The 27989-nt window shown below is 50.1% G+C and overlaps 7 protein-coding genes across 7 annotated transcripts; 4 read left to right on the forward strand and 3 right to left on the reverse strand.

Moving 5' to 3' along the window:
- Positions 1–339: 339 nt before the first annotated feature.
- On the reverse strand, positions 340–1578 carry FIESC28_03983 (uncharacterized protein; the record flags this gene model as incomplete). Its single annotated transcript, XM_031158132.1, has 1 exon — positions 340–1578. The coding sequence occupies one exon, from the start codon at positions 1576–1578 to the stop codon at positions 340–342; it is 1239 nt and encodes a 412-aa protein (XP_031017832.1).
- Positions 1579–4754: 3176 nt separating this feature from the next.
- Positions 4755–6194, forward strand: FIESC28_03984 (uncharacterized protein; the record flags this gene model as incomplete). Its single annotated transcript, XM_031158133.1, has 1 exon — positions 4755–6194. The coding sequence occupies one exon, from the start codon at positions 4755–4757 to the stop codon at positions 6192–6194; it is 1440 nt and encodes a 479-aa protein (XP_031017833.1).
- Positions 6195–9074: 2880 nt separating this feature from the next.
- On the forward strand, positions 9075–10362 carry FIESC28_03985 (uncharacterized protein; the record flags this gene model as incomplete). Its single annotated transcript, XM_031158134.1, has 4 exons — positions 9075–9346; positions 9399–9571; positions 9621–9831; positions 9882–10362. The coding sequence occupies 4 exons, from the start codon at positions 9075–9077 to the stop codon at positions 10360–10362; spliced, it is 1137 nt and encodes a 378-aa protein (XP_031017834.1).
- Positions 10363–10974: 612 nt separating this feature from the next.
- On the reverse strand, positions 10975–15704 carry FIESC28_03986 (uncharacterized protein; the record flags this gene model as incomplete). Its single annotated transcript, XM_031158135.1, has 3 exons — positions 10975–13797; positions 13848–14887; positions 15023–15704. 3 exons carry the CDS (start codon positions 15702–15704, stop codon positions 10975–10977), a joined length of 4545 nt encoding a protein of 1514 aa, XP_031017835.1.
- A 5015-nt stretch (positions 15705–20719) lies between these two features.
- FIESC28_03987 (uncharacterized protein) lies at positions 20720–22443 on the reverse strand (the record flags this gene model as incomplete). The annotated part of the gene is made up of 4 exons (XM_031158136.1): positions 20720–21945; positions 21996–22182; positions 22236–22355; positions 22411–22443. 4 exons carry the CDS (start codon positions 22441–22443, stop codon positions 20720–20722), a joined length of 1566 nt encoding a protein of 521 aa, XP_031017836.1.
- Positions 22444–22974: 531 nt separating this feature from the next.
- Positions 22975–23881, forward strand: FIESC28_03988 (uncharacterized protein; the record flags this gene model as incomplete). Its single annotated transcript, XM_031158137.1, has 3 exons — positions 22975–23001; positions 23056–23135; positions 23197–23881. The coding sequence occupies 3 exons, from the start codon at positions 22975–22977 to the stop codon at positions 23879–23881; spliced, it is 792 nt and encodes a 263-aa protein (XP_031017837.1).
- A 1299-nt stretch (positions 23882–25180) lies between these two features.
- FIESC28_03989 (uncharacterized protein) lies at positions 25181–27757 on the forward strand (the record flags this gene model as incomplete). Its single annotated transcript, XM_031158138.1, has 1 exon — positions 25181–27757. The coding sequence occupies one exon, from the start codon at positions 25181–25183 to the stop codon at positions 27755–27757; it is 2577 nt and encodes an 858-aa protein (XP_031017838.1).
- Positions 27758–27989: the final 232 nt, after the last annotated feature.

Here is a 27989-nt window from a genome sequence, read left to right on the forward strand (position 1 = left end):
ACAATGTTGCGACTGGTGGCCAGCCCAAGACGTGATGCTTTAGGAAGTCTTACGAAAGATTAGGATAGGGACTTTAAATGAGATTAGGTAACATGACAATTGCTTCATTAAATATTTCCTAAAATTTAGATAACCCTACGGTTGAGCTGCAGATCCATGGGACAAGTTGTTGAAAACTCTGATCAGGATTTGAGGTAACAGCGCAGGAATGAAAGCGAAGACATCAATTGTCTTCAACTTTTTGTTCTCATCAACACCACGCTATGCAACAACACACCCAATAACCTCAAACCTATATACTTTTCGCTTTTTGTTTTACTTTTTTGTACATTCATCCATCTAAGCCTTTCCAGGCCAGATCTCCTTGGCAACATCGTTGACAAGCTTGAGCTTGTCAAACATCTTGGCCTCGGTCATACCCTCAGCGCCAACAGCGACACTAGCGAAGCCGCACTGGGGGCTGATGCCGACGTTCTCGAGAGCCTCCTCAAGGCTGCGGCCTTGGCCGTCGGCGATGATCTTGGCGGCGTCGAGGACTCGGTGCTTGATGACCTGGGCGTCCTCGAGCTCGGGCTCCTTGGTGGTGATGACGCCGAGGACGACGTTCTTGTGCTTGGGGAGGAAGCGGAGGGGCTCGAAACCGCCGGAGCGGGGGTTGTCGTACTCGAGGAAGAAGGTGTCGTAGTTGAGGGTTGTGAAGAACTTCTCGGCGATCTTTTCGTAGGAACCCTCGCTGAAGTGCATGGACTTGGAGAAGTTGCCTGACTGGTTAGTGATTGACCAAATGATACGGACTGGTGACTTACCTCTGCAGACGTGGAGACCAACATGGAGACCCTCAGGTCGGTCGGCGATGGCATCGTTGTGAGCCTTCAGGTATGTGTCGAACAGCTTATCAGGATCAACACCCTCATCCCTCAAAGACTGAAGCATCTCATCGGAGCAGAAGTAGGCGAGAGTAGGGTCATCGATCTGGATATTGCGAACACCCTCATCGTACAGAGTCTTGAACTCCTGGCGGTAAGCCTTGGCAAGGTCCGCAAAGAAGTCCTCGTCATTGGAGTAAGCCTCAGGAGTGTAGCACTTGCCAGAGGCAAGTCGCAGGTGGAAGTAGCAAGGAGGAGGCATGGTGAACTTGCACTCAGCCCACTGCTCCTTAGGAACACACTCGCGAAGCATCTTCCAGTTCTCAAGGTAAGGGCTCTGCTTGTACTCAATCTTGCCCTCGCAGAGAGCAGCCATGGGGTACTGCTTACCGGCCTTCTTGAGCGCAGCGATAGGCGGCGCAGAAAGGCGCACGACATCCCAAGGAACGGGCTCTACCTCGCGGAAACCACCCAGACGCTCAAAGAAGCCAGAGAAGTAGTACTTGCGATCGAACTCGCCGGAGGAAATAGCGCGAACGCCATGCTCCTGTTGCTTCTTGACGATATCGGCGATAGCAGCCTTTTGCGTGGCGACGAGCTGATCAGCTGAAACCTCGCCAGCATCGGCCTGCTGTTGAGTGCGCGATAGCGACTCTGGTCGGATCAGAGAGCCGATGTGGTCAGCGTGGAAAGGGAGCTTTGAGACGGACATTTTTGCGAGAGATTGAGAAGCAATTGAGCGCCATCATGGCAGCTGCGTCGCCTTCTTTTTGAGTCTTTTTATCATGGGCATGATGACATGGGAGTTTCTCCTCCGAAAGTGAAGGGTCCAGTGAATTATCCAATGGCGGAGAGGATGAGTCTCCATTGACCCCTCCCCCTCTGTTGATCTTCGGCTGCTGAACACGGCTGTTGAGAATGAGGGGCAGACGGGCTTTAATTTTATCCATTGTCATTGTCATGATCCATCATGAGTCTTATCAGTGGACATGATCTGAGTTATCGTCGTTTCGATATCGCAATTGGGTTACCTAAGCACTTGGTCAATTGAGATTTGGTCAAGTCTGGGGATATTCCCAGCTACCCACAAAACAGCCATGATGAGGGACCCCGTCATGGTTGGTAGAGCTTCAGGTCAATTCTTTCAGGGTCCAAGTTCTGTTGGTCGAGAAGAAAAAAGTAAAGAGGACAACTCAGACCGAATTGTTCAAGGGTCGCATTCAGGGTCGAATTGATGATGCTTACATTATGTTGGTGTTGACAGAAGTTGTTATGATCCAAATCCAACAGGGGCAACAATCCTTTTCAAATCCTCAGGAACGACAACACCCAAGCAACGAATTCGAGGGCAAAGTCTCCTGTCTTACTCCAAGCATGCATTCACGTGCATGGACCTTGATCAGCGGAAAGAAAAGAGTTAGACCCTCTCAAGCAAGGGAGGAAGTTTCTTGGTCTCACTCTCCCATAAGACATGAACAGGTCCTCCCTTGACTTGTCTTGGCACATTTCCTGAGGTCAAAATAAGGCAATGTTTTAGCTGCCGCATAGCTAATTTACTAACAAGCCATCAAAGCAAGAGGCTTGCATAAGGCGACAAATGAGATTGTGCGGTGGCATTACAAGCGATGCAGAGGAGATTGGTGGCCCGTTGGCGTTCTCACGATTGAGGCTCAATGGAAGGCCCGAGAACGGCATTCATCCTGTTGAGATCAGCCACAGGGCCAATCTATCTGATCTTCAGGCACACAAAGCATGTCGTGGAGATAGACATGCCTCTTGTGCAACAGCGGCGTAGTCCCGACCCTTTCATGCCTTGCATGAGGCTTTGTACCACGCACTGCAAGAATAACGGCTTGGCACGGCAGGATCTGGGCCGGCCAGAGGGGGATTGTGACTCGGCAGAATAATTACAGCCTCAAGGAGGAATTGAGAGTTACGGGGAAATCCTCATCCTGGCGTCACTGTTCCTAGTCCCTCTAGGAGATTCGGGGACTATTCTGAGCTAAGTGGATGCTATAGTTGGCGTGAGAGTTGCCAAGACTACTTTGGAGCTAGTTCATCGAGCTATCGTGAGTGAGCACAGACAATGGATCTTGTTACCTTGATCAATATGCAAGATGTGTCAAGCTTTGACAAGTTTTGGCTTCGGGTCAAGCTTCCTTGGGTTCGAGGGAGTTTACGACAGTCTTCTATTTTCGCATCGGAATTGCCAAGAAGAATAGGATTGTAAATAGTCATTTTAGAGATGGGTTGTTTATGAGCAATCAAAGGATGGAATTTTGGTGGGAAAGACGAGTTCCATCTCTTGGTTCGCAGGCAGGGTAAAGATCAAGGGTGCAATGGCATACAGTCGGTCATTTCACCACGCAACTTGTACTCTTCAAGTTAGGCAGAGAGAACTTCTTACTCTCAACATTATCAATATGCACTCTATAATTACAGAGAATTTATTGTGTACAGATCAACATCGTGAGCTTCATTTGGTGCTGACCTCAAAATTACCCTGCAGCTGTCAACAGACCCACATCAAGCCCCTGCTGAAGCCCAGTGTGAGGCCCCGCAAAATCCTTCGGCCCGCATAACACCGTCAAGAGCTATCGACCTCTCTGTCTCAGTATCTCATACCGTTCAATGCATCCATCTCTCAGCTCTCCCTTCGTAGGACCAACCTTTTACGTCTCTCCATGACCGCAATTTCCCTCTTGTGGATCGCATGCTAGCTGCCCACCTCGAGTATGCGCTGTTCTGTTTTGTCTCTGTGATGCGATACGATAAGCAAGTCTTTCTCGAAATGCTATGGCTCTATGCAAGAGAGCTTTCCCCGGATTCGACTAAAGAATGCTTTCGTCTGAACCAAGTGAGGGGACCCAACATCGGTTTCAGCCCATCGCCGATCTTCAAGCCGCTGAAAACGCAAGAAATTAGTGATACTCAAGTGAGTATAGTCAGGGCAGTGGTGCTTTCGTTGAAGCCACGAAACATCCCATGATATCGTCTGCTATTCTTGGTGACCGATGACGTACAGTCTTGACTGCTGGAGATTAAACTCTCTTTCACATATCTCAGGATAAGGGACTTTTGGAAGAGTGTTTCTTACACGCAATGGACGCATTCAGGAATGTGAGCGGCGCATGCGGAGAGATTATCCTTGACGATCAAGTCGATATGCCGATACACCGCTCGTTATGTTTTCAGAGACAGGAACAGGCCTTGAGGAATCTCATGCTCGATTCGGTGTTCGAAGCATGAAGCTAGAGCTCTTTCTCCTTTGAGGGATGCTCAACAAGAATCTGCCAAGAAGCTGCGCTCCTTTCGGTCTCGGAGATAGTGTCTCAGTGATCAGTTTTTGGCTCTCTCTTGTCGGTAAAGGATCTCCTCCATCAGCATGTGAGCTCGACAGTATCTGAAATCAAGCTTATCTGGAATTTAGCGTAATCTTAGTATCCGAGAACCAGCACGCAGCTCCTCGAAGGCGGGAATTTTCGGCAACAACACACTCGCAGAGCAAATACCAACAACCTCCCTCGAACGTCGAGTGAGACATGTCAGGCCAGGGGCACTGAATTCTTTGCTTGTTGGACCACAACGCCATGTCTCAACACTCGACTTTGCTTGCGTTAGGCTCGATGCATTCGTCGAGATCACACTACGGGACTATCGGTACGGGCTTAGTCTGTGATTCCCAAAGGGAGACCATACAATCTCAGCCTTCAATATGGGAGCCAATCTTGTATAAAGAGAGGCCTTGGTTCCGACCGAATATCAATTTCTTTCCTCTCCTCATCAAGCAATTCAAACACACTCGATCCCTTCGCTTACTCTTCCGAGAGCTGTTTCCAGTCGTTACCCCCACAGTCATTCGCTCATAAGAACTTTACCATCAACAAGATGCGTTACACCGAGATCATCGCCCTGGCCATGGGCAACGTGGCCGCTGCCCAGTTCACCACGGGCCGCTTCAGCAACGAGACCACCACCACCGAGGCTCAGACCGAGACCGGTACCATCACTGGCACTGCCACTGCTACCGCCACTGGCGCTGGTGGCATTGGAAACCCCACTGGCTTCAACTTCCTCGGCTGCTTTTCCTCCGAGAACGGTTTCCCTGGCTTCACTCAGGCCTACTCCAGCGAGGAGAACGACTCTGAGCGCTGTGCTGATTCTTGCTTGGGCTCCAACTTCTTCGGTCTTTACGACAACAGCTGCTACTGTGGTAGCGAGCTTGACCTCAACACCTCGCCTGCCGTTGGCAGTGACCAGTGTGACATCGTCTGCCCTGGTAACGATGACGAGAACTGTGGTGGTCTTTCTGGCGATGCTCTCATGCGCCGACAGGTCTCCATCAACGTTCTCCTCTCCATCTACGTCGCTGATGGCGTAAACCCCGGTGACAGAGAGACCATCACCAACACCGACTTCGTCACCGAGACTCTCCCTGTCCGCACCACCACTGCCACCGTCACCGTCACCGACGACGGCAAGACTGCCACCAAGACTGTCACCCAGATCCTCCCCGTCATCCCCACCGATGTCATCATCATCTGCTACGGTAACTACTGTGCTCCTCAGACTCACTGCCCCACCTGCACCAAGTGGCAGGTTGTCTGTAACGATGGCCTCTGCCACCCTGAGGAGTGCTACGACGACACCTGGAACAAGCTCAAGATCTGCAACGACGGACACTGCTACTACGCCGACTACAAGGAGGAGGAGTGCAACCAGCGCATCGTCTGCTACGGATCTGAGTGCCAGCGTGACCAGCACTACTCTGTCGACTACGCTCGCAAGTTCGTCTGCGATGTCGATGAGGACCGTTACTACTTCGAGGACTGCAAGGATGACTGCTACAGCTACAACAAGTGCAGCCACGGCGAGTGTGAGCCCGTCCACCCTCCTGTCCACCCCGAGCCTGCCCACCCTCCCAAGCAGATCACTCCCGGCAAGCCCCCTGTTGTTGTCGTCCCCGAGCCTGAGCACCCCGTCCACCCCGTCCACCCCGCTCCTCCTGTCAAGAAGCCCGAGCACCCCTCCAAGCCCGCCCCTCCCGTCAAGGAGCCTGAGCACCCTACTCCTCCCATGGAGCCTGAGCACCCCTCCAAGCCTGCTCCTCCCATGAAGGAGCCTGAGCACCCTGCTCCTCCCGCCAAGGAGCCTGAGCACCCTGCTCCTCCCGCCAAGGAGCCCGAGCACCCTGCTCCTCCTGCTCAGACCGGCTCCAACGCTAAGCCTGAGGCTCCCGAGGACCACCCCGTCGTCACTGCCGGCGCTGCCCAGAAGACCTTCGCTGGTCTCGCCGCTGCCGTCGCTGGTGTCGCTTTCCTCCTGTAAAGCGTCCACCTTTGACATCATCATCATCTTCAATTCTTGAAACTCAACCTCTTCTGTGGGGTATTTTCTTCTCATGATGAAGACTTTTGGCGGGCATTGCCTCTGCGGGGGCATGGTTTTGCAATCTCATCACGGCCTTTTTCTGCTTGCCTTTCGCTGGCAGCAGGATCAAAACACGCACATGTGTAATGCTTAACGTTCTTGGTTCATTCTTACACCAGTCGGCTTCAAAATTGGGTTGTTAATAGATATCATGGTCTGGGATATCGGTTTCTGATAGATTAGACTTTGTATTTTTGGTTCCCATTTTTCGATGGTGGTTACTTTTTGGCGATTAGAAATTAGTACGATTTCGGCTTTAATATGGCTTATGACCTTTACTCTTACTTCTCTGCTTCTCTAATCGTGACTGTGACTGTGATCTGTCTGCTGCCTTCTTTCTTCCTCATTCTTCATCAGTTCAACAATCTATTTTGCTTTTCTTGACTGTTCTGCATACTTACAGCTTTGTCTCAAAAAACACTTAACACTAAATCTTAGTATTTTCCTTGCAGCTGTCTGTATGCAGGGAGTGTCTTGGCATATCACATCAAATCAAGCTTAGGTATAACCCTAACTACACTTCAACAGCTTAGTGAAGTATACATCTCTATCGATGTGACTGCAGCTAGACTACACTCGTCCTGTGAAGCGCAGCACAACAATCTGAAACTCAATAAACGTTTAGGCTGTCTATCTGTTACGTATTCTCAACCCCGGAAAACGATATCCTGATTCTCCAATTTTATTAATTGTCTATCAGGCTCATCCTGTTCGGCCGAGCCAGGGACATGGTCGACAGTGACGTGGACTTGGGTTCTATGGGCCAAGAACTTTTGTATCGGCCGAGATGTTGAGATGAAAGGTATGCTTTAGGACAAGGTTGCGAAGAACCACTGACCAAGAACCAGTCCGTGCTGGTGCCAAGGAAATAACGAGCGTTCTTTAATAACGGCTCATCCGTCAAGCGAGTCTCTTCTGATAGATGCACTACCTCAGTACCAGTATTCGTTACCGCCCATTCGGCAGAGTATGCAAAGCACTAACCTTAGACTCGGTACCAGTGACAATGTCTTGCATCTCTCTATATGGAACCGAGATTCTTCGACAACCCCGAATCAGGACCCCTGCCGGATCACGAAGTTTTTCATCCACACCTCAATTCAGGGTCCAATGCAATGGTCCAAGTGGTACTCGTCTAAGAGACCGAGGGGGGCCATGATACTGACCGAGGTCGCAACGGCAGGGTTTCCGAATCTGTCATGTCAGATCTCAGATTTAATATTCTTAAACGTCAAGTCGGCCGAGTGTGCATAGACCTTGTCCTAGACTGTAAGAGGTGTGTGATCGTTACTCTCAGACCGCAACTACGTAACGGTTCTTGTCGTACCGACGCAAGGGAACGCCAAGTGCAGGAATGAGGCCATCCATACGGGACGTATAAGAACCATGCGTTGTTATTAACCAAGGTTTATAGACCACATTTGTTGAAAGAACAAGCATTGTAAACAAAGTCCACCGCTTCGGTCCAGCTCCGGATACATGGAAGAAAGCAGAGCCGCTGATAGGTTCTACCCTTCTAGAAGAAAAAGTAATGGTCCACACACAAAACTTGTAGGCTGTGTATGATTGGAGGTTTTAATTTGCTGCGGGATGGTGCGAGATGCCCTGCATCAAAGGTGGGATAACGACCCAAGCCCGAGGAAGCGGGCATGCCCAAGCAGATACTTGACCAGAATGAGTTTAGGATACGAGCGGTTTATTTCCAGTACTTTTTAGCCTATTTTGTTAGTGATAGCTAGAAAGCCGTTGCATTTTCTATCATGGACTTAAAACTCTAGATAGCTTCATCGGGTCTTGACGAGTAGGATTCTACCCTCTGTATTGGGCACACAATGTAACTGTAGGTCCACTACAGAAAAAAGTGTGACCGCTCAAAGGTTGTTCTGTTGGTTGGTCGTAACATCCTTGACCTTGACCTTGACCTTGCTGCGGCATTGAAATGCAACGCGTGCAGTACCAACAGCCTGGGTCTGCCCCCCCTCCTTCGGGCCTCGTCTCGTCTCCGTCATCTGGGGACAGGGTCAGCCACAATCTGACATTTTTCCAGAGTGTCGGTATAACATGTCATTGACTTTATATATATATATATATATATATCATATATTTTGAGGTGATAGTGATAGTGATAGCATCCATACCGGATATTACAGTCCGCAAGCCGAGGTTCCAGTTCCACGAGTCAGAACAAGATACTTATTATGGCAGCTATCATGGATGTTATGTCATGTTATTTCATATTTAATACTGGAACCTAAAGCTTAGTGATAATCCTCCTGCATATTTCTCCTCTTTTTCCTTGATAGCTTCCTATTCCCATTATGTACTAAGAAACCATCGTAGTTCCGTGGGAATTCCTAATTTAACCTAGTTGTATTCTACTTTTACTGTATGTACTGGGTCTTTACCGTCTTCTCGTTTTTTTAAACTGTAGACTACCTGGACCCTTCAAGCTTTCCCTCTTCTCTCAACCTCACCCCATTCATTCCGGCCGGCACCATCACCTGAAATACTCGCCTCAATTATTATTTTATAGGTGCTCAGATCAATTCCCGCGCTACACCACAAAGCATTGATCAACTAGCGCATCGATACTGTGGACTGTACCTGGACCTGACCAGTCTAGCGCATATCTCCGTGGTTCCCGTTCGGATCTTGAACCTTCTTCAAAACTCTGTTCTGTTCCTTTTTAAACCTCGGTTTCCAATTTCAATTTCAAACCACGGGGATCGAAACTACCTATATCATCCGCAGCATGCGCCTGCGCCTCTCCCTACGACAATGAACTCGCCGCCAAATTCGCTTAACCGCCCATCATCTTCAAACGAATCTTCCCGAAAAGACTGCGCGAGTCGCCAAATGGTTCCTCCTTCGCCGGCTTCCTCTGTCGTCTCTCCGCTCGCTGTCGGTTCCGCTCATGAGGCTGCTGTCATTCAGAGCATTGAGCGCGGCGAGTACGCAGCTGATGATCTTGACGAGACTCGCAGCTTGACCGATAGTATACGAGAACATATCGTCGATGGAGGATTGCGTTATCATTCGTATAAGAGCGGGTGAATATGACTTTATGGGCGGGTTGGGAATAATTGGCTAATATTTGCCCAGGAAATACCTTTTCCCCAACGACGAAGCCGAACAGGATCGTGAAGAGCTCAAGCACAACTTGACAGTGTATCTATGCGAGGACAAATTATTCTTTGCGCCGATCGGACCTATATTAGAGAAAGGCGCTGAGGTCCTTGACCTTGGCACCGGCATTGGAAAATGGTGCATCGATCGTACGTCTCCCGAGACATTAATTGGGACCTCTAAACTGACATCGCACAGTCGCCGATACCTACCCAAACTCTCAATTCCACGGCATGGATCTCTCGCCTATACAGCCTGACTGGGTCCCCGAAAACGCCCTCTTCTTCGTCGACGACATCGAGCATGAAGCTGGCTGGACATACTCCGAGGATCACTTCGATTACATCCACATCCGCCATACAGTCCATTCCATCAAAAACCGAGAAGAACTCTGGGATCGCATCTGGAAGTACGTCAACCAATTACGCTGTTGTTAATACAGTAGCTAATATGAAGCAGACATTTAAAACCTGGAGGCTACGTGGAGGTACAGGAATTTCTTTACATAGCAGCTTGCGACGATACATCATGCGACGGACCCTACGCATGGCGCGACTTCTGCAGGTATCTAAAAGAAGGCATGGCAGCCCTCGGCACCGACATCCACGGCATCAACTACGTCCACAGCGAACTATCCCAAGCCGGTTTCGAAAACATCACGACAAAGAGCTACAAATGCCCTGTCGGACCATGGGCGAAGAAACAGCGTCTACAAGAGTGCGGCCATGTCATGCGCGACGCCGTAATGTGGGGACTCGTCGGTCTATCACGACGCCCTTTCCGCGACGGTCTCGGCTGGACGTTGATCCAGATTGAGATGTTTCTAGTGGAAGTGCGAAAGGCTTTGATGGAGGAGGTTAATGGATTGCCAAAGTATCACACTTACTTTCCTTATTACAACATACATGCTCGGAAACCACTCAACACAGCGCAAGAATGAGGTGGAACAAACACGACGATAATAACGATTTAACGACATATAACATCATAAAACAAACGAGCATAAGCAAAACTGGAGCATGGTTTGGCGTATAATGGTTGCATAATATATCATTTGGATGGCGCAATTTGGTGGTAGATTTCGTTAGTTATTTCAGATTTGGAGTACCTAGACCGCTGGTAATAACTGCGGCAATTAAAAACGTTCTACTTGACTACATGGGATATCTAAGACAACTTGCCTAATACCTCCGAGACCTGTCCCGTCCTCTGTACTTGTCAGGCTAATCTCCAGACCGTACCCAAAGCACATGGATGGTACCAGTCAAGAAACATCAAAGAGAGTCACAAGCATAAAGGCCAAGTTTAACAATAAATTCTGTTCATTGAAAGGGGTGTATGGGTATCCCGTAACTATCTGTTCTGTCCATCATATTACAGTGTCTAGTAGTGAAAAAAGGTCGTATGTACATGGGGCAAACATTGCCGTCTATGATAAAAAAGGCTTCTTCATCACATCAAGAAAACAAAAGCCTCGCCAATCTAAAATTCCAATCATTTTTCTTCATCTCATACACAGTACAAGATAATTTTTTCTTTTCTTTTTACTTGTTTAGGCCTTAGCAGCCTTCTCCTTCTTGGCCTTCTTGAAGGTCTTCTTGGGCATGCGTGCAAGCCAGTAGATGAAGAGCGCGGCAGCCATGTTGAAGATGATGTAGACCCAGATGAGACCAAAGTTACGCCAGCGGTCGGCGTAATCAATGTTAACACCTGCGAGGTAGGTGTTTGTCTTGGCGATACTGCAGAACTGGCAGTTTGAGGTGGCATCGTCATCGACGAGGTAGCCACCCAAAGCCTGGATGTAGTCACCCATGTACTCGATACAGGTCGAGCCGTTGGGTGGGTTGAGAGGGACGAGTTCATTGCTGGCACAGGTGACGTCTGTGTTGGCGACACCTGTTGCTAACATCCCGCCTACTATGTACGTGAACGGTGATACGTAGTACATAAAGACCCAGAAGCCGGGAAGAGAGTCCTTGGTAGCGAGGACACCACAGAAGATCAGACAAAGCATGAATAGCAAGTTGGCAACGTTGGCACCACCCTCAGCTGTCTCAAATCCAGCAATGATCATGGTCGAGAATGTAGCAGTAAAGAGGAGGAAGGCCAAGAGCAACAGGAACATGAGAGCACCGCGCTCGTGAGTTTGACCAGCGGCGGAGGCGTTGTTGTAAAGACCGACGGGGTAGTACCATCCAAAGTACATAATGACGGCCATTAAACTGTTCCATGGAAGTTCGACAATAAGTTGCGCAAGCATAAAGATCTTCCACGAGTAAACCTTTGAAGGACGCTCGCGGACTTCATACAAGGAACGTTGGATGACGAACTGCGGCATAGATTGTTGTACCAATTGACCGAAGATAGTGAGCAAGTTGAAGATGGCAAACATCTGGTTCTGAAGACCCTGGATAGTGTTGGGAGCCTTGAAGAAGACGAAACCGATGAAGAGAGCGACGAGAGAGCAAAGGGCAGCCTTGGAGTAGATGTAAACAGGAGTACGCCAGTACTGCTGGAACACACGGTAGAGGACTTCCTTGAGTTGAACGCCAAAGGGAGCAGCGAACTCGCGGTAGCTACCATCATCAACATCGGTATCAGTAACGCCCTGCTTCTCTTGCTTGATACGCTCGAGTTCGGTTTGGACTTCCTGGTATTCGGGACTATCGCGCCAGGTCTGGAACCAGTCAAGGTCGGTGTGGGATCCGGGAGCAGCGCCAATAACTTCCAACATCCATTCGGCAGGGTTGGCTTCGGTAGGGCAGGTCTTTCCGCTCATACGTTCAAAGTAGCTGATCATGGTGTGGGAGTTCTCGCCAATATCACCGAAGTAGACAGTCTTACCACCCTTGGCAAGGAAGAGAAGTCGATCGAAGCGCTGGAACAACATGGCAGAAGGCTGGTGGATTGTGCAAAGAATGGCTTGGCCGGCGTTGGTCAACTTCTCAAGAAGGTCCAGGATAGCCCAAGAGGTCTGAGAGTCGAGACCAGAGGTAGGCTCATCGACGAAAAGCAGCAGAGGAGGCTTGGCAGCAAGTTCGACACCGATAGTAAGACGCTTACGTTGCTCAACGTTGAGACCCTCACCGGGAACACCAACGACGGCATCGGCATATTCTTCCATATCGAGTAGCTTGATGACCTGGTCGACATAGTCGAGCTTCTCTTGCTTGGGGACGTGAGCGGGCTGGCGTAGAAGGGCACTGAAGTTGAGGGCCTCTCGGACGGTCGAAGTTTGAAGGTGAAGATCCTGTTGCTGAACATAACCAGTCTTGCGCTGGAAGGACATGTCTCGGGGGTTACCGTCGACCAACATCTCACCAGTGATAACACCCATAGAAGTACGGTCGGCCAAACAGTCTAGAAGAGTGGTTTTACCAGCACCAGAAACACCCATAAGAGCAGTCAAAGTACCGGGCTTAACCCAACCATCAACGTTGTTCAAGATTTGGCGAGTCTCATCCTTGATCTTGACCTCATAGCAGACATCATGCCACTGGAAAACAGAAGTTTGCTCCTGGAGCATACCACCAGCCTGCTTGGTTCCGCTAGCTCGGCTGCGGGTGCGCTCGGCAGTAACCATAGGACCAATGTGAGCCATGGCGGCCTCAGGATCGGAGTGCTTCTTCTCAGCGTTGGCGACGGCAGCAGGCTTGTGACCACGTCGGTAGACCAGGACTTCACCCTTGGACTTCTTCTCAGAGACAAGTTCGGCGGCGGTCATGTAGGTGATGGTGAAAAGGACAATCCAGGCAAGGACAATTCCGAAGTTGCGCCAACGGTTCTCCCACTTGTAACCGAATTGCAGCTCAGCGTAGCGGTCACCATTGACAGCAGATTTTCCAGGTTCAGCACCGACAGCGCTGCAGACACGGCTGTCTTGGGGGACGTCGGCGTATCCTTGAACCATAGGGTTGGGAATGAACTGGTTGCACTCATAATTTCGGTTGTGGAACTCGTTGACAACTACAGCCTCGAAAGCGTAGGCAATAGGGTCGATCCAGTACAGCCACTTGCACCAGCCAAGCATATAACGCTTAGGAATGACGAAACCAGTAAAGATGACGAGATCCAGAATCAGAATAGCGGCGGGGACAAGAGCCTGGAAGAGACTTCGAGTAGCGGAGGCGATGGTACGGAAGATCATAGACATGACCAAGACGACAACGAAGGACATCAGCATGAAGAAGAAGAATGCTGAGGGCGTCCGTTTCAGGTTGGTCATGAAATAAAGTGTAAGGTTGAAGACGATGGTATTTGCGACTTTGTACGGTAAGTCACAAAGCATCGATGCGATAGCTTCGGCGGACGGGTGATAAAGCGCGTAACGACTATGTTTTTCCACGATTGGACGCTGTGCATACAGGGCCAGAATCTGTTCACAATTAGTATTGCGCACACAGAATGAGAAACACTGAAACTTACCTCGAGAGCACTAGCGAAAGCGTTCATCAAAACAGCAAAGAAGAGGAGGGCACCACGCTGGAAGAAACTTTCCGAAGTCTCAGGGAGGTTGTAGAAGACGGAACCGATAATAAGAGCCATGACAAAGTTACCAATAAGAGAACCAACAGTGATACCAGGATCACCCTTGAGACGAAGCCATCCACGCCACAGACAAAGCTGAATCTGCTGCATGTAGGAGAGAGTGTAGGGAGACTTGGCTCGCTGACGCTTAGCCTGCTGAGCCTGCTTAGAGGCACGGAAAGCCTCGGCATCAGGGCCGTTGATGGGGTGAGCGACCTTGTACTCCTCAATCTCAACCTGAAGAGCCTTGTACTCGGCGCTGTTCTTCCAGGCAGTAGCAAACTCATCAGGAGTTCGGGGAACCTTGCCCTTGAATCCCTCTCGCACGATTCGCTCACTGGGAGCAGTCATGGAAGTCAGGAAATCAGGAGTGGTCTGGCGAGCAGGGCACTCGAAACCGAGGTTGACAAAGTACTGCTTGGCAGCGTCGGCGCGGCCAAAGAAGATCTGGCGACCCTCGTAGAGAACAGTAGCCTTGTCGAAAAGGTCGTAAGCGCTCTGAGGAGACTGGTAAATGGAGACAACAGCGGTGTTGTTGAAGAGCTCGGTTTGGAGACGAAGGGTTTTGCAGAATTCGATGGCGTTGGCAGAGTCGAGACCTCGAGTAGAGTTATCCCAGCATTGCAGAGGAGCTCCGGAGAGGGCAGCCTCAGAAATGGTAACACGCTTGCGCTCACCACCGGAAACACCACGAATGTATTCGTTACCGACGCGAGTGTTGACGGTGTGAGAAATACCAAACATAGCCATAACGACATCTCGGAGGTGGTCGGCGAAGTCGTTGCGGTTCAAGCCCTGGGGAAGCTGGCGGGGCTGTCGGGCACGGGCGGCGAAAGTGAGGGTGTCGCCAACGGACAACATAGGGAAATGGACATCGATTTCGGCAGTGTAAATGGCCTCACCACGGTGGTGGGAGTGCATCTCCTTGGCGCTCATACCTGTGACGCAATGTTAGTGATACTGATTCTGAGGCGCATGTAGAGGCGTGTTCCACGCGAAACAAGCCCGTGTTGCTCAACAACCGCGATCGAGTTTCGTGAAACCAAAACACCCCTTTTCGTAACTTTACTTACCCTGGTAGTTGAAGTAAGAGCCCTCGTCAACGTAGATACCGTTGAGCTCACCAGCGATCGTCTTGAGCGTGGTGGAGCATCCAGCACCGGGAGGTCCAAGAACGACAAGCATCTCACCAGCGTGGACAACACCGTCAAAGTTGCGCAGAATATCGATGCGCTGTCGGCTTCTGCCAGTAACTCGGCCGACAACATCGTCAAGAGCGAGCCAAACGTTACCAACGTCGGCCTGGTAATCGCTGGCGCCACCATAACCGTAGACGTTGAGGTTCTGGTAGCAAACACCAGCAGATCGGAAACCAGCACCATCCTGTCGCACTAGCTCGACAACAGACTTGGCCCATTCGCGAGCGTTAAAGTTGGGAGAGTTGGGGTTGAGAGGTGAGTCCTCGCCGGCCTGGAAAGGGTTCTGTCCGGTGGGGTGAGTGCCCGAGGCATGCGAATAAGATCGCGCAAGGGCCTGGACGATAGAAGTTCGTCGCTCCATCTCGGAATCATCCTCGTCGTCGCCCTTACCGAGAGTGTCGGCAGGTGATGAGGAGGGCTTCTCGTTAATCGCTTCATCGTCGTGCTCGTGTTGATCGGCAAAGGGCACGGTATGGCCAACTGAACCAGCACCAGGAGCACCCTGCCTTGCAGCAGTGGCGTCGTTGTTAGCGTTGATCCCGTAGAGAGCCGACATTGTGAGTTGTGACGGCAGGTTCTACTAAAGAGATCTCGCAATTGAGTCTCGCGGTTTTGGGTGGTGACTACCCAGCTGTTGCCGCGCTGTTTCCGTATACGATAGCGAAAAATGAATTTTAGAGTTGAGTCGGGTTGTATTCGTGAGTTGAATTGGTTGTCATGAGATTAAACCAATGTAAACAAAAAGAAGAAACAAGAGAAGGGGTATTAAAAGTGTTTCTAAGGATCGACAATGAAAGGACAGCCGATCGAAGGACTAAAAGATCCTATGAGACAGACGTAAGAAAAAGGAAACCAGAGGCAAAACGAGGAGGGAGGTCAGGAGAATATGTAAAAATGAATGAGGTCCCGGTTCGTCATCCACAATGTAATGTAGCATGTACTGTAGCCCCGGGCTTCTCTAACAGTCCAGAAATGGAGTCCAACAGATGGAGATAAACTCGCGTGGGTCAAGCTCACTAGCCCGAAAAGCGAAGTATAGACGACAAGGGTGACGGCCAAGCTAAATTCTAGCGCGCCTTTTGGAAGTGCAAGCGGATGCGGCTGCAGGCTATGAATGGCTCTGTTTATTGCTGTCAGTGTCAAACATTGTTGGGAGGGCGGCCGCTCCGAGGGTACTTTTTATATTTTACAGTACATTATCACAGCTGCAATGCAGAGCACAGTACTCTGATCAACAACTGTTGGTTCCATGATATTCCGCTCTCAAACAGTCACTGACTCAAAAACGCATCGCCACGTTGTCCTGATTCCTTCCGAAGTCGATCATCTAGACGAACTGTTTGATGATGCCTACAAAGTCCGCAACAAATCCCCCCTGCGCCTCTCCATATTTCCCCGGTATTGTCCTTTTCGCATGCTTCCAAGAACCCGACCCGACACGGGGGCGTTATTTGGGTCAAACATCAGCGACAAAGAAGACACAGACATGATATTAGCGGATAACGGGTTACCTTCAGACTCCGACGCTCCTGGACTAATAAGCGAAGGATCCCGGGAATGAACTGCATCTGGACCCCACTAACTCCGGGACGGAACCTCAAAATTGGGTAAACCAAAACTCACCCCTGGATGGTGTGCGTCGTAGAGGCATGTAAGAGGACAGTCGCGATATGTCTCTCTATATGGCTGATGTTGTTGGCTGATGTGAGCCTTTAGCAACCATCACCAACACATGCGATTGCTCAATTGAGAGGTATGGGAATTCTGATAAGCCAGATCCTTTGACATGGCATGTTGCAACGCGTTTCTTTTCTTACACCCGAGCACGGCTAATTCAAACGGCGCGCCTGCATTCCAACTCTATTTCTATTTCTTGTGGGCAGGCAGGACCAGCGACGAAGATCATCAACCGCTGTCACGGATCCTATTCAATTGCCGTATTCTTACTCTTATCTGGTTCTCCTTTAAAAAGTCGATCCTTCTCCGCAGATGATAAAATCCTCATCCTTCTTCTAAAATCATCAAACTGGATGCGAAACCTCGCATTCATCACTCGGGTCCTTCCAAGAACCCGTCCCGCCCACCAATCACGGCGCGAATCGGGCTGATTATCTCCCCGGCTTGAAGGGACCGGTGCTTCTAATTGGCCAGGCTACTATTTTGCTGTTGACAGTCTCACTTCACTTTATCCTTGCTGTTTAAGCTGAAAGCGATCCGACAGGTCTTGATAAAAAGTTTGGCCGTCAGCATTAAATAGGCTCCAAAGTTCCCCCATGTGAAAGGGCGCGCTCGTTCAGTGACAGTTGTAATAGGCTTGCATTGCAGTTGAAGCGGTAGATGTTCGGTGGATACACGCCCCCAATAGCTCTATCGGGGTCTTCCAAGAACCCGACAGCCCGTCCGTCCGTGAGTCCGGCCCGCTAGCCAGAAGAGTCTTATTTCCATTTTAAATTGTTTTCAATGGATGGATCTTGAATTGGCTCTTATTGCACTGTTATAGTGACCCTTTTGTGGAGTTGATTCGATCGCTATTGATAGACTTATCATCAAGATCTTGCTTGTACTGCTATCAGATCTTACAAGCAATCCAGGCCTCAGGGTATCAGAAGAATTGGCCCCTAAAGGCTTAAGAGACGAAATAATTTGGTCACTTTATGCTGGCTTCGACCAGTAGTTAGGCTACTTTATTTTGGTAGTCTAAGCCTTAGAGGACATTTCTTCTGTTGCCCACCTGCCAGGACAGGATGTATTTTTCGGTCTAACATCTTCAATGGTCAGTGAGTGAGATTGCGCGAGTTTATCTCATAAATGCGTCCGATGACAGTCATCATGCTCATTCAGGTTCGTCAATCAGCTTTCGCCGTCTTCCATGCCAATGAACAATCCAAATGCCACCAAGGAGTCAGACTCTGTACAACACAGTGTCTATCTACCTTGTATAAATCTATTTGCTTTTTGATCGGGGCAATCGAGATCCGATTAGGCTACTCTTAACTTGGCATTAATGATTGACGATCCCGAAACTCTTATTTTTGTATACATGCCATGTCACCGCGCGATGGTAGTCAAGATACCCGAACCTGTCAAAAAACGGCTTCTAGATAATTGCTACGTTGAATGGAAGTTATCATACCAGTTGGGACTCAGCTCCTCTCTATGCGCAACCTCGAGATCCAACTGCATAGGAATGCTCTCTTCTCACTTATGATTACACGCAGGGTCCTTGCATGCTACGAACGCGAATGCGATTTTTGCGAACATTGTGTAAAAAAAAAGACCCCTCCAATCTTACAGCTCATCTCAGGGTCCCCGCAGCGCCTAACGTCTCTGTCCCCTTTCGTTCAGGACCGCGCAGGGGTTGCGTGATGATAGACGAGGCCCGCTCCGCAGCAGCAAAGTCCGCTCGACCAACATACGCTTAGACGAGTTCAATATATTGAACACTAAACTTAGCCTCAACTGGGCGTATCTTAAATGCTCGTGTTTGTTCGCAACTGCCCGTCTTACTATAGTCCTACTTCTGTGCGTACGCAATGCAGGGTAGAAGCTGACCGGATACTGTGCGCATCCGTGGGCTATCGGGTCTTACTTCAATTGTGTGTCGGTGAGTGGTAGGCCTAAAGGTGAAAGAAAACACCGAACTGTAGATCTGTGATTTCGGTGCATTTTGGTGTTGGAAGGGCGCGCCTTGTTTTTTTCCTCCTTGAAGACAGGGTATCATGTTGGTCTCTGGGGGAAGCGGCCGCTCTGCATCCATGATCCTTCCGGGTCTTGTTGGTTATCACCCGTAAAAAGTCTCCGGAGTATCGGGCCCCACAGCACGGCGACTTACGGGAGCGGACGGGGACCGGCATGGAAGGGCGTATATACTGAACGAGATGCAGATCTTAAGGCGAAATGCCCTTGCTTTATGAGAAACCATTAAGCTTAATTGCGTGTTCAATACCGTGGTACTTTCGGCGATTATTTAATGGTAGGATCAAAACGATTAAAGCACGGGCTGCCTTGCATCTGTACGTCTGCATGGTGCCGATCAGTCAAGCAGAAACATGCAGGACCAACAACAATGTGAGACACGGCTATGTCCTCATGTATTGTTTTCCGCACAGAAGCAAAAATGATATGAGCAAGGTGAGGTTGATTCTTAGTCATAATTCCATCTCACTACCAGGGCGCTGGCCGCAAGGTTGTAGGGTAACTGACTACCGCATGGATGACACTCATGAACGATATCGGATCACTCGAAGTAGTCAATTAAATTGTTCGCTCTTGGAGAAATTTATAACGTGATGTTTATACCAGGCCAGGCTGTAGAAGATTGGAAGTGTCCTAGCGTTACATGTTGGCTTGTGGCGTATCGAAACAATAGCCTATCGTGAAGATCTGATGTCTCATATGAAAGGCGGACAAGGTGCACAGTTTTGATATTTTGAGCTGGGACCCAAGGAGTGTATGCAGTACTCAGGAAGAAAACTTCTGACCCCTTGGAACAACAATTTGGGTTATCGATGTGAAACTTGGGAGTACCATGGGGAAACTGGGCGGAACATCCTATGATGGATGTAGAAGAATCTTATGAGGGCGACTACGATCTTCCAACAAGTTCACATCGACAGGATCAAATTCGCGATCATCGCACTGTTAATAAACGGACTTGGCAGCCCAATAAACAAGAGCTTCAACACAGGATTCCTTCCGGACTCTGTCAGGGAAGTCGTGTATGTCTTTCTAGGTCAAGTCGACCAGGACAAAGATTCGCGATTTTTTGGAATCAAAAAGTGATTTATGGCACTTGTATCCTTTATTCGAACCCACGCCTAAAAATGACAAAAAGGAGAGTGGACAGTGGGTGATAGAATTTTTAGGTTCGCAATTTCAAAGAGTTCCCTAGGTTCTAGGACGGATTCCACTGCACCACTCCCCTCAACAACATGGTAGGTTATGTCAGTATATAAGGGTTAGGCAGACATGCCATCGTTTCTTTTTTGTAATTTATCATTTTCGAACTCATGACTTGAACCGGCAAAAAGGAGAGTGGGCATTGGTTGAAAGAGGTATTAGGTTCGGAACTTTATGAGGTTTCGTAGGATCTAGGACGTCGTATTCCACTGCACCACTCTCCTTGATAGCATATCATGCTATTTCAGTGTATATAGGATAGCAACACAGGTGATCGGGTCAGTGGTCAACGTGTCCAACTGCGAGGCCTCATTGAGGAAGCGAAGGTGTTATAGGAGTGCCCCTATCACAGTAGTGAGGTTCTACCTCCATCATGGGGTGTTCTATATCACAAGGTGGTGAAGGCAACTCTCACGTTGGGGTGTTCCATGCCTGGAGAGATGTTGCTATCCAAAAATATTTTGGAATTTCTTGCATTCGAACCCAGGGCAGACAGACAGACGTGCAATAAAGTTTCAAAACTCCACAGAATGGCTCATGTGATCAACTTCTTATCACATTGGAATACACTCATGAGGGCATTCGCAGACTACCAGTGTAGTCATCCTCCAAGAACAAGGGTATGAATTGCTAGAGCGGAATTTCAAGCCACATGGATATCTATATTTTTGTTTACAAGAAGTTGATTCCTACACCAACCTGCAGTCCCTTGGTGGAAGCCTCTCCCTTCCTTAGAGCCAAAGGCAAGCTGAAGTTCAGCTCAAATCGCGCAACGGGGTGCGCATACACCAGACCACAACCAGCAGCGACGCTGGGAACACCGTTGAAGACTTCTCCAACTGCGTTTACTAAACCATTTCGAACATCTGATCCGGACATCTCCTGGGAAGAGGACTTCTTGGGGTCCTTGAGAGCAACGAGACGACCACCGTTGGCGAAGAGTTGGAATCGAAGACCGGAGTCAGGACCCTTGTAGGGGACGGGGAGAAGCATGTTAACACTGCCAGCAGCGAAGACATCACCTCCGACAGAGTCGACACCATCGTGAGGACCGAGGCCACCGAGCTTGAAGCCACGGACATCGGTAGGTCCTCCAAGCTGGAAGCGGTCGTTGATGCGAGTAGAGCGAAGCTTGCTGCCGAACTCATATCCAAGAGGCAGAGGGCAAAGCAGGCCTAGTCTCAATCCACCACCAATGGAAATACCTGTTCGTCCACTGACACCAGGAAGAGGGATAGGGGCGGCACCGCCAACCTCAATCTCACCCTTGGAGAAAGCAACATCACCAGCAAGAGGACCAAGACCAGCGACCTCAAGACCAGATCGAACCATGTAACCGCTCTGAGGGAGCTGAGGATTATCACGTCTCTCTCTGAGGAATGTGTGCTTAATGGCGCTCTTAATAGAGTCACCGGCATCTGCTCGCACAGTTGGGCTGGCACCCTCGGCCAGACCGGTGATTTGACGCCAGATACCCGAGTACTCAACGGACTGCTTGTCACGCTGTTCGTTAAGCCAAGAGAAACGCAGAGTTCCGCCCTTAAGAACTTCTTCATGCGATGCCCATGGCTTCTCAGCAGCCGAAGCCAGACCCTCCAGCGATATCCTCATATCAGGGTTGCTGAAGACGGGCGCTGTGAGGTTGGCGCTGTAAGCCGAGCGTGTGCGTGTACCAGCTTTGGCATTCAACTCCAGCATCTCGGCACCACCAAACATGTTTCGCCATAGCAGCGAACCGTAGGCAGATCCTTCTCCATTACCGACATCGGTACCAGTTTGCAGCTTGAATCGTGAAAGCTCCTTGACTCGGATGTCGATGTTGACGTCGGTGGGGGAGGTGGAGGGGTCTGTCTGCTGTGCGGAAGTAAGGAAGACTTCGGGTTGAGGTTGGAAGATTTCTATAAGTCGGTTAGTTTCGTGGTTTGATGAGGTTATCGAGAAAACATACGAAGACCATCGAGCTTGTTGCTGATAACACGGAGCTGGTCTACAACTCCTCCAACGGTTGAGTTTTCGTTGTTCTTATCTGCAACAAGTGGGTGGAAAATGGGGTCGAGGAATTCCATTCGTGTATTGACCGCACCATGAACTCGAAGCTCGTTAACGGTCATGGGCGCCAATTGCTGATCATTGATCTAAACCAAATTAGCTCTGATCGAGGAAACTATGTATGTCTCGGAGTACATACCACCCGCGCCATACGCCGTTGCTTAGCTTCATCTTGTGTTTGTTGAAATTCGGGCCTCGACTCTGCCTCGTGCAACAAAGAACCGGTGTCGGAATGAAGCTTGCTGAAAGGGTCCATAGCCTATTGCATGTTAGACAATTCGCTCTTGCAAAGTTTGGGGTTGGAATATAATTACCGGACCCCTAGTCGAGCCAGGAAGTGCAGCCATTTTTGCAGCCAACGAACCGAGATGTTACTTGCAAGCCCTCACGATGCCGTTTTGAAGTGTCGAACCACTTAGGTTGGACCCCGGGCAGCTTCCAATTAACGATTCGGTACGTACTCTCCGAGCTCCGACCCTGATAATCCTGTGGCTCGCCTTGGATTGTGGCGCTTACCTCTTTTTGCTTTGGGTTCCTGTTCCTGATAAACTTCGTCATAACAGCATGTGATGCACAGCCACAAACACTATCCGGACCTAGCGGGACCCCAGCGCCTAGGATACGTCGCTCCCTGGGTTCCTCTCTATTCATCCATTCTCAACTCCGTTTCGTCTTCACATCACCCGTGTAGCATATAACATCCCAAAGGTTTGGAGCATTCGGAAAAAGCGCTCTCTTTTTTCTTTTTCACTTTCCTTCCCTAGACGACGATCTCTCCTTTAGACTAGATCTTCTTTCGACGTCTTGCGACTCACGCGACCCGCAATCTGTCCCATTCTCTTTGACCTCTCTACGCCCAACACTTGACGATCGTCAGTATGGCCAGCAAAGCCGCCACCAAGCGTGTATGTATTATTGATCTCGTTAACCCAATGCGCCGTACTAATCTTCGCTTATAGTTGACACGCGAATATAAAACTATCTCAGAGAACCCCCCTCCTTATATCGTCGCTCACCCATCCGAGTCTAACATTCTTGAGTACGTTACGTCACGGGCGAATCTCTTGATCGCGAGTCAACTTTACTGACATTATTACTAGATGGCACTATATTATCACCGGGCCTGAGAACACTCCTTATCATGGCGGCCAGTACTGGGGTACTCTCATGTTCCCCCCGAACTACCCATTCGCTCCTCCTGCCATCCGCATGCACACCCCTTCCGGACGATTCCAGCCCTCGACGCGCCTATGTCTGTCAATCTCCGATTTCCACCCCAAGTCCTTTAACCCTGCCTGGGAAGTCTCTACCATTCTGATCGGACTGCTCTCATTCATGACAAGTGAAGAGATGACAACTGGATCCGTTTCAAGCACAGCTGCCGAACGAAAATATCTTGCCGCTCGATCGCGCTGGTGGAACTCAACTGGCAACGGCTCACATTTGAAGAGCAACCCTCAAAAGGGCAATGTTAAGGCTGGCGACGGCGGTGCCAAGTTCCGAGGAGAGTGGCCCGAGGTCGATGCCGAGAACTGGGAGTGGATGACCAAGAACAAGGTTGACCCTGTTACCGGCAACCGATTAGATGCTGACAACAATGGATCTTGTCGACCTCAGTTGGGCATTGCTGGAACCAGCGGACACCAAACACAAGCCGTTGTCGATGTTGTCAACCAACAAAGAGATGCGGGTGCAGGATTTATATTCCGCAACAAACTGTTATGTGCCGGTGCGGCCATCTTCCTCTACGTCCTTGTCGCTAGGATTATAAGCGGCGACGAGTAATTTGAGAGTATATTAATGGGATGGGAGTTTATGTTTCAACGCAACTCTTCGGGATTTTATTCAATGGCGGGCTGGCGGGCGCAACTTGGTCCAACAAACCAAACTTACCTGCAAACTCGCGTCTTAGTAAGGCGTTCAGGGCATGTTCAGCAAATGCTTCAATATTTCAGTGCTGACAATCTGCTTTGCGAACGGCATGATTAGAGCAGTGATTAGATAGCAATATTTAATACAGCGCGTAGACTTAAATGCAAGACATGCGTTCTCGGGTTAAGCTTTGATGCAAGGGATGAACAAGTGTCCAGTCACTAGGCTTTGGTCAATCAGAAGCATAATGCAGCAGGCAGCAATGTTGAAGGCAGCCGACATGTATGATCCGCGGGCAAACTTGCGGTTCGGCCTATCAAGATCGACATAAATGAAACTTTTGCTGTTGATGAGGGACATCGGAAGCCGGATGGATGGCTGCTGCTGCTTGTTGATGACTGTACAGTATCCGTCTAAGGGTGCTCAAGCCCGGGCTGTTTGCTATGGTCACCGAAAACTTTGAAAGATCAACACAACACACGAAATAATTAAATTGTTTGAAAGAAACTTTACAGTGACTCATGAATCTAATAATTCTGTCATCCCAGTCTCAGTCTCAACTTTTTGCTACCCCTTGGTCAATTGCCAGTGACGGGAGTGGACCGGGAGGCTGTTTACCGCGCTAATCCCACTACCGCTAGGCCCCTAAACCTTAGTGGATCTACCTGCGGGGAGGCTTCAAGAAAAATTGTGACGAAAGCCCCAATACCTTGCGACTGTTCTCCATCTTTAGAAGCCGTTGGAAGCACAGCACCTTCAACCAATTTGACCTCTCGACATCATCATTCTCCAGGTCATAATTCTAGCCATCACCCATCACCCTTCCATCGCGCAAGGCTCTGTTGAAGTCTTGATACTCTTACCCTCATTCCTTAATCACCCTCATTGAAGATACCCACCTTTCATCCAAGACATTTTGCTCCTGGTTGAGCTCTTGCTCTCCGCACAAAAACAGCTGCAGACCCGGACCCTCATTTCTAGTGTATCGCCAGTTCGCCTCCGATCCACGGCCACGTTTTCCAAGCCCATATCCGACCGCAGGGCTTCTCGACGACATCGACCACGATTGCTCTCCATGCCTCTTCCTCTAGATCCGTAGAGCTTCCCTCCCTCCGAATCCTCCGTTGAGGTCTGGGCCATTGCCATTGCCCACCTCCCCTCCCTGTTCGTCGATAACTTCCCCGCCGAACCGCAAACGATCCCGCCCATGAGATGGCGCCCAACGGCACCACGAAGCCTCGTCGACCTGGAGGGAGCAAGCTTGCTCACTCCTCCAAGCCCTCCGTCGTTCCTGCTATTCCACTGCCCTATTTGAAGCGTCAGGAAGCTGCCGCCGCTCGGGCCAGTGCTGCCTCTGCCACGACCCAGGAACCCGATGCGACTCCGGCCTCCGAATTGAAGCTCACGAATGGTAATGAGGTTAAGAAGGCTGAATCTGTAGCTTCTGCCGCGGTTGCTAGCTCAGTTTCCAGCCCAGTTTCGACTTCAGCTCCCAAGGCTAAGAAGGAAGTTCCCAAGACCAAGGCGGATAGTCACTCCAAGGCTAAAAATGACACTGCCGAGCCACCCAAACCGAACAATTCATCTGGTACGAATGAAATCTGCCTCGACAAAACTCAAATTTGGAACTCTATACTGACGCAAAGTTACCCAGCCACAGTCGCAGCTGTCCCCAAGCAGGCTACCATCAGCGAGAAGGAAGACACCCACAAAAACTCTGCAGTCTCAGACCACGCCGATCAGTCCACCACCAAGAACCAAACTGGTGCTGGAGCTCAAACCTCCGACAAGGTCCCTGTTGAAATGAACGAAAAGCCAAACGGCATCGTGGGTAAGGGTGAAGGCAAAGCTCAGGCTGGTGAGGTGCCTCAATTTTATGAAGAGTATCTCAATACTCACAACTCAAATCTAGACAACCAGCATCCTCCAAAGATGAACAAGACTCGACCCCCATCCGCTGTCCCACCTGGTCGATACCAGCTGCCTCCCGCTTTCACACCTTCTGGCCGACCCATGGGGCCAACTGCGAACGGCGATATGCGTGGCCCTCGACCCCCGATGCCTAACGGCCCGCCCCTTCACCAGCCGCATCCCAGCAATGGAAGCATCCATTTCGGTGCTTTCCATGGCTCGACAAGCTCATCTCCAGCTCCTCTGTCTGGAGGCATCGCCCCTCCTCCTGGTATGCCAGTACCCAATGGTCAACCTCCCTACATGGCCCCTGGTACCAATGGATTTCCCATGATGAGTTACGGTGCGGAACACGTTCCTGTAACCACTTTCGATAACTACGGAAGACCCACGATGGCTTATGGACCGATGGATTCATTCCCCCCATTTGGCAACAACTTTGGACCTCCCACTCCGCACAGCTACCATGATTCACAGGCATCCGGTCCTCCAGATGATGCCAGCGTTTATGGCCAATTCGCTTCAGCCCCAATGCGAAACGGTGTTTCGGGCCCAGTGGAGGACACCCAGTCGCCAAATCACCCCGGTCGAATGTTCGGAGGTCCTGAATACCGGCCCATGATGTCGAACGCCGGTCCTCCTCCACACATGATGTCTCCCATGGATGACGCCGAAGGACTGGTTGAATACTTCCGACGCCAATTTGGAGCTCCTGAGTTTGCCGACTGTGTTCTGGAACTCCAGTATGCCAACAAGCAAGCTCCAATTCACATGCCTGGTCATCGAATCATCTTCGCCCGCAGTTCCGAGCTCGCAAACGCCATGTCAAAGGGGCTTTCTCGACCCAGCATGACATCCCTTCCTGCTATTGTTCTCGAAACAGACAGCAAATGGATCCAGTCAGAATCGTTCTACTTTGCCATACAGCGCCTCTATGGACTACCTCTCTTTGATCCATCTCACGGTGACCCCAAGCAGAGTGCTGCCACCGACGCTGGCTCACTCATGGAGCGATTCGACTTTGCCCTGGGATATGCTGCCTCTGGACATCTCCTTCACTGGGACCCGGTCACTCGACGTGGATGTGAGCTTGCCATTCAGCTCTTAAACTTGCAGACGGTAGAGAAGGCTCTGGAGTTTGCTCTGGAGGGTCATCGGGATGAAGGTTCCTATGATGTTTTCAAGTATGGTGATGGATCTCGAACCATTCTCAACGAGATCATCTCTTTCATTGCCAACAACCTTCACCCTAACTTCAAGATTGACACTTCAGTTACCGACCCCTCGAACTGCGCTCGTCTCCCCCAAGCTGCCCCGACTAGCAACGCCACGACCCGCAAGCTTTCGCCCCCACCAATTGCTAGAGGAACTTCGGTGCATCTGGGCAAGGGACGTCGCTCTCAGCAAATTTCGGGTATCCAGTTTGGTGACCTTTCTCTGACCGAAGGTAAGATGTCGCCATCTTCTGACGCCTCGGGTGCGTCTCAGCAGCGAACACCACTCAATGCGGTTCTTTCTCGCGTTCTTCTCAACCTCCCCTTCGAGACACTCAAGGCGCTGTTGGAGAATGCAACCAACAAAGGAAACGCATGGCCCAACGCTGATGCAGTCTTCCGCGCTGTCAAGGACACAGTGGCTGAGAGAGAGCGACGTCGATTCCGCCTTGTTCAGATGGTCAAGAGCCAACAGATCCCACAATGGGAGATCGTCTCGAACCAGCTTTCCACCCCGGAGCCACGCAACTACATCGGTCCCTGGGGTGCTCTCGGCTGGCAGGAGGAGATCCTTCCTTTTGGACCTTCAGAGAGCCCAACTTTTACCCGGACTTGGGCTCCTTTCACGAACTCGCAAACGACAACCCAAGCGGCATATCCTTGAAAGCAACTTGGTTAATGCTGCGCTTTCTTTTCGATTTGATGGATGATATTATGGGTTTATGTGGACAATGATGAAACATCACATCACATCATCTCCGCTGCTAGTTACGTGACTGTACACATACTTATCAGAGCCTTGGGTACGCGAGTGCGCTCTGACTACTCTCATTGCAAACATGTCATACTTGAGGAATCCTTTGGCAAGGCTGTCGTGCGGCGATACGATGCGATGC

The sequence above is a fragment of the Fusarium coffeatum genome, assembly GCF_003316985.1.
Source record: "Fusarium coffeatum strain FIESC_28 chromosome Unknown BRIP53273_contig_82, whole genome shotgun sequence".
Taxonomy (NCBI): Eukaryota; Fungi; Ascomycota; class Sordariomycetes; order Hypocreales; family Nectriaceae; genus Fusarium; species Fusarium coffeatum.